The 4,936-nt window shown below is 35.9% G+C and overlaps 1 protein-coding gene across 1 annotated transcript in view; it reads left to right on the forward strand.

The window, feature by feature from the left end:
- Positions 1-1,571, forward strand: part of LOC107105060 — a 7,328-nt gene extending 5,757 nt beyond the window's left edge. The window contains exons 2-5 of the mRNA XM_015405178.1: positions 129-482; positions 560-619; positions 704-795; positions 881-1,571. Of these exons, the coding sequence (XP_015260664.1) occupies positions 129-482; positions 560-619; positions 704-795; positions 881-889 (515 nt within the window). The 3' untranslated portion in view covers positions 890-1,571. The remainder of the gene's footprint in view (positions 1-128; positions 483-559; positions 620-703; positions 796-880) is intronic.
- Positions 1,572-4,936: the final 3,365 nt, after the last annotated feature.

A 4,936-nucleotide genomic window follows, 5' to 3' on the forward strand; every position in this document is an offset into this window, starting at 1 on the left:
CAAGCAGAGCTCTGACAGCACAGAGACCATCATGAGACAGAAACCTCTAGAGATGGAGTTTAAAGACTCCCATGTTCCAGTTCTCAGTGTGTCTCACTGCTCCTCTCTTTCCCTCTCTGTCTCCTCAGCAGCAACATTTGTAGTGAATGTGACACAGAGCTCCTATCAGGCAGAGGAGAACCACAGCATCACTCTGGAGTGGACCTTCACCACAAGACCCAACAGAACCTGGATCATCTACTGCAGCGTGTTGACTCGTCCCAGAGAAATAGTCCTCTATTCAGTCTATGAAGATATTAAAGAGTCAGAGTTTACAGATGAACACTTTAAAGGACGAGTCCAGATGGACAAAGACGTCCTCAGAGAAGGAAGGATCAGATTTCATCTGTGCAGACTGAGGACTGAAGACTCTGGACTCTATGTGTGTAACATCAGGACTGACTATGGGAGAGGTTCTGCAGACTGCAACGTTACAGTGACTGGTGAGTTCAGGTCCCAGTAGATTCTGATGAAGCTTTTCCAGGTTTCATGTTTAATATTTCATCTTTATCTTCAACAGAGTCGGTTCCTCACAGAAGCCTCATCAATCCGACCCCACAGGATGAACCCAGCAGTTCTGGTGGGTCCACAGGTCCAAGCAGCTGATAACAACCTACATTTTACATTACATTTAGTTTATTCTGATGTTTTTCTTTTATCCCAGATGGTCGGTCCAGACTCCTCCTCTTTTTCCCCTTGAGTTTCTTCATTGTTTCTCTAAGTTTTCTCAGCCATAGATTGAAAGACAAACAAGAAGTAGGTCAGAAATAATTAAAATATGTCAGCTTTTCTTTTATAAATATGATTAATTAAATAATCTTGTTTAATTTTTGTTTTACAGTTTGGCTGAATCCTCAGTCTTGCAGTTTTGGCTGCCTTGCTCAAGGGCAGACCAGTGTTTATTTAAATGGGAGCTCCATTCATTCTTCTCTGCTGCAGATTGTTAAAGACTCAGATTCAGCTTAGAAGCTGCAGCATCCTGGAGATGGACACAGTGTTCAGGATCAGTCAGAGGCCTTTCAGTGGAACCAGGTGACCCTGCAGCTGGACTAATAAAGATGCATTATCAGGTAAAGGTAGAAAGAACAAAGGTTCTCCATGTTTGCTGTCAGACTCTGCAGGAATCCTCCAAACCTTCAGATCAACAAATGATCAAATGTCCTGGTTGAACTGAAGCTTTTTCATCGATTTTTTTAAAAATGTATTTCTGTTACAAAATCTGCAGTGATTGCAACATAGATTTAAAGTCAGGTGACTGTGATGTTTTTAGAGACCATGAGAACCAAACTGTCTGACATATAAACAGAGTTGAACTTATTTTACTACTTGAAGAACTTTAAATGATGGAGCAGAGGATCAGAACCTGACTGATGACCTGTTAAACAGAGACATGACAGACTCACTGGTTTAGTTTGGTCTGATAGAGGCTCTGGAAAATGGATTTGCTGCTTTATTCCACTACAGAGAAACTTTTTTCATGGTAATTAAATATCATAAAAGTTTATTTTTATTTTGAAAAAACAATGTGTACAGTGGAGAATATTTATTAAAATAAAGTTAATATTAAAATGTTTCAGAGTTGTGTCTCCATATTGAAGTTGTCTCCTTTCTTTTAGTCTGGATGTAAAACCTATTGTTAAATCTTTTATTTTTTTCTGTTTTTCCTTCCTATTGGTTCATAATCTCAGGTTTCTTCAGATTCCTGAAGGTTCCTCTTCTGACTCTAAATTCTTTATATGGTTTTAATATTTACAAAATTAAAACTAATTGGGTTGTTAAATTAGTAGAGCAGAAACCAAAGCAGAGCTAAAGAATAATCAGGAAGTTTATCCTCAATAAATGGGAAAGAAAACCCCAGCAGGGATGGATCATCCTTTAGTTCATCATCTATTGTTTCAGTTAATTTTCCACTCATAGTTCTTGAAGCTGGTTCCTATAGGTCAAAATTGTTCATTGTCTTTAATGAATACTTTTTCAAAGCCCTGGGGATGTAAAGTTTTTCTTCTCTAAAATCTAACCAAGCTGTTTTATCTACCTTTAAAGTCTCTTTGATGTTTTTCTGGTTGTTCTCTTCTATAATCAGATCCGTCATAATGTTTGTTTTAATGACCTACCTGACATGTTTCTGCTGAAACTTCTCTCCACCAGAGGATCAGCTGCTGCTCATTGATCCTTTTTAGCCTGTCAGATATATTAACAGGCCAACAGCGCCCTCTGCTGGCGGCTTGTTGCAGAACGAAGTCTTTCCAGGTGTGAGAAAATAAAAATGTTCCTTCCTCAATGGTGATGGTTCTATGATGCATTGCTGATTTCTGTTTTCTGTCAATAGCTTTGGCCTTGTTTCAATCCAAGGACATAAGGAGCTATTTTAACAGTCAGACAGAATGTAACATAGGATGATATAAAAAGGTTGTGTTACATTTAATCCTTCAATAGTAAAAACACACTTATTTAATGGTAACATTATATGATTATAGGAAGCACAGATATCCAGTAATAATGATGCAGGGCAGCTTGAAGGTGATGTAGCTGGCCTTTCTGTGCTTCAGATTATGTCTAAATGATTTTAATTACAAATTAAGGAGCAGTTTTTCATTTATATAAATATCAATTTGTATTTTATAAAGCTGAATTTAAGGAAAACAATGAGTGGTGATGTTGCAGCACAGGTAGAGAGAGAAGTGTCCCAACCTTCAGGGTTTAATTATGAGTATTTGGATTCTTTAAACTGTGTTTGAGCTCACAATGATGCTGCATGCAGTCTAGTATAGTTAGCCTGATTAACATGTTTGTCTGGCTGGCTGTTATCTCCACTTTAGATGTATTATAGATGTATATAAGTAATTCTTTTGTTACCATAAAATCAGGGCTGCAACTACACTCATTTTGCAAATCGATTCATCTGTCAATTAGTTTTTAGATTAATCGATTAATAATCAGATAACAAAAGGTTCCTTAAAGAAGATTTTTTACGAAATCAAACTAGAGCATATTGATATATTAAAAACATTTTTTTTTTTTACTTAAAAGCAAAATGTTTATATTTGTTTAAAATTTTAACTTAACTACTGCTCTAATCGGTTTGCACTGTGAGCTAAGAGGCACATTTTAGAGTCTCTATAATTCAGTTAACGGTTACTTGATTACTAAAACTGTTGACGGTTATTTCATTAATCAATCATGATTAATCTGATTAATTGTTTCAGCCCTAGATTAAATACATGAAATAGGCTACACAGAATAACTACAGCCCAGATGTATAATTTTTTTTATTTTTTGTACAAATAAACTAGACCCTTATTTATGTAATTTATGTAATCCATTGCTGCAAGTGGAGAGGGAGAAATATCTCATTTCCTTATTTCCTAGATCACCTCATAGTGTACTACTGCTCTTTAACTGTTTTAAAGGACAGGAAGTCAGCTCAGTTCATCAGCCTCTATTTTTCTCAGTTAATGGTTTTCTGCATTTTCCTGATCATTTATTGATTCCTTGTCGCTGTACTGCCCCCTAGCGTTTGGTTTTATTTTGTTTTAGTACTCTATGAGGGTTTCTTTACTTATCTTCAATAATAACATTTTTAAAAGATAATAGCATGATCATCTGCGGTCATCAAAATCAGTGCTGAATGGACATCATGACATCACTGTTGTATCAAGGAGCCTTACAGGAACATTATTTGATGAACTGGAAAAAGTGAATTTATCTTTGATGGGATTTATTATTCTCCAGTCATCAATTATTCTCCCTTGTTGATAAATTTATAGATTGTTTTGCAGGAGTCATGCTGTTTTAGTTTTGATGATTTTGTCTGTTTGGACATTTTTGAAGTCGGTATATTTGTATATACTTTATTATTTCGATTGTTCTGATGGGTTTTTTTGTCTCTCTCTTTCTCTCTCCTTTATTTCGTATCCACTCTCCATTTCTTCTTTTAAATACATTGTGTCATTTGCGAAATGTGAGGGAAAAAATGAGACAAAGATTTTTCCTCATATTTTATTTAATTAATTATCATTGCAGTAAGATCAACATTTTCAAAGATCTTTTCTTATTTTTCCTGTGCATGCCAATAACTGGAGTGTTTAGATAATTATCACAGGTTGCTCATCAACTGTTCCTCTGCTCATTTCAGTGTGGCTCACTGAGGAATCACACACACTGACTTTATGAAAGATAACAAAATAATCAAACAGAAACTCTGCATGGACTCTATCAGGTTTTTAATATTTTCTGTCAAAATGTCTCTGCAACTCTGCATTCAGCACCATCATGCATCAAGTAGAGGCTTCGTATGAGTCAGGCATAACAGTACGACTGGGACTGGTCAGTGGGTGAAAAAATGACAGGAGGTTTGTTTGTTTGTTTGTTTACAACATTCATTATGAAGCTTCTTATTCATTCTAAAAATCCTCTGCTTTTTAAAAACTGAGCTGTTCTGTATTTATTTAAACCCTAGCTTTGGTGTAAACAGATAACATGTGGGGATCATCTAAACTGGAATGAGCAGGTAGGAGCAGATTATACCTCAGTAAAGAAAAAAGAAGTTTTATGGATACTTCGTTTTCCTTCGTTTACATCAGAAGACTTGATTTGTCAGATCTTAACTTTCCTTGATGATTTAAACTCTTTAAAAATGTTAGAGCTGCATGACTGAAGCCGTCTATGTAGGAAAGCAGCAGAAACATGCAGGGAGTCACCTGTGTGAGTCACTCTGCTCTGATTGGTCAGAAACCTGAAACCTGCTATGCTGTGGCATATTTTTTCCTTGACACACCCCTCTTGAATGTAATCCCAGGTATAGATCCAGTATTTTTAAGTCCAATGCAATCGAAATATCTGGCTTGATCTCCTCAGCTGATATGATCCTAAAGTTGAATGAATTAACTGATTAATA

Source organism: Cyprinodon variegatus, unplaced genomic scaffold (assembly GCF_000732505.1).
Source record: "Cyprinodon variegatus isolate N-32 unplaced genomic scaffold, C_variegatus-1.0 Scaffold2035, whole genome shotgun sequence".
Classification (NCBI taxonomy): Eukaryota; Metazoa; Chordata; class Actinopteri; order Cyprinodontiformes; family Cyprinodontidae; genus Cyprinodon; species Cyprinodon variegatus.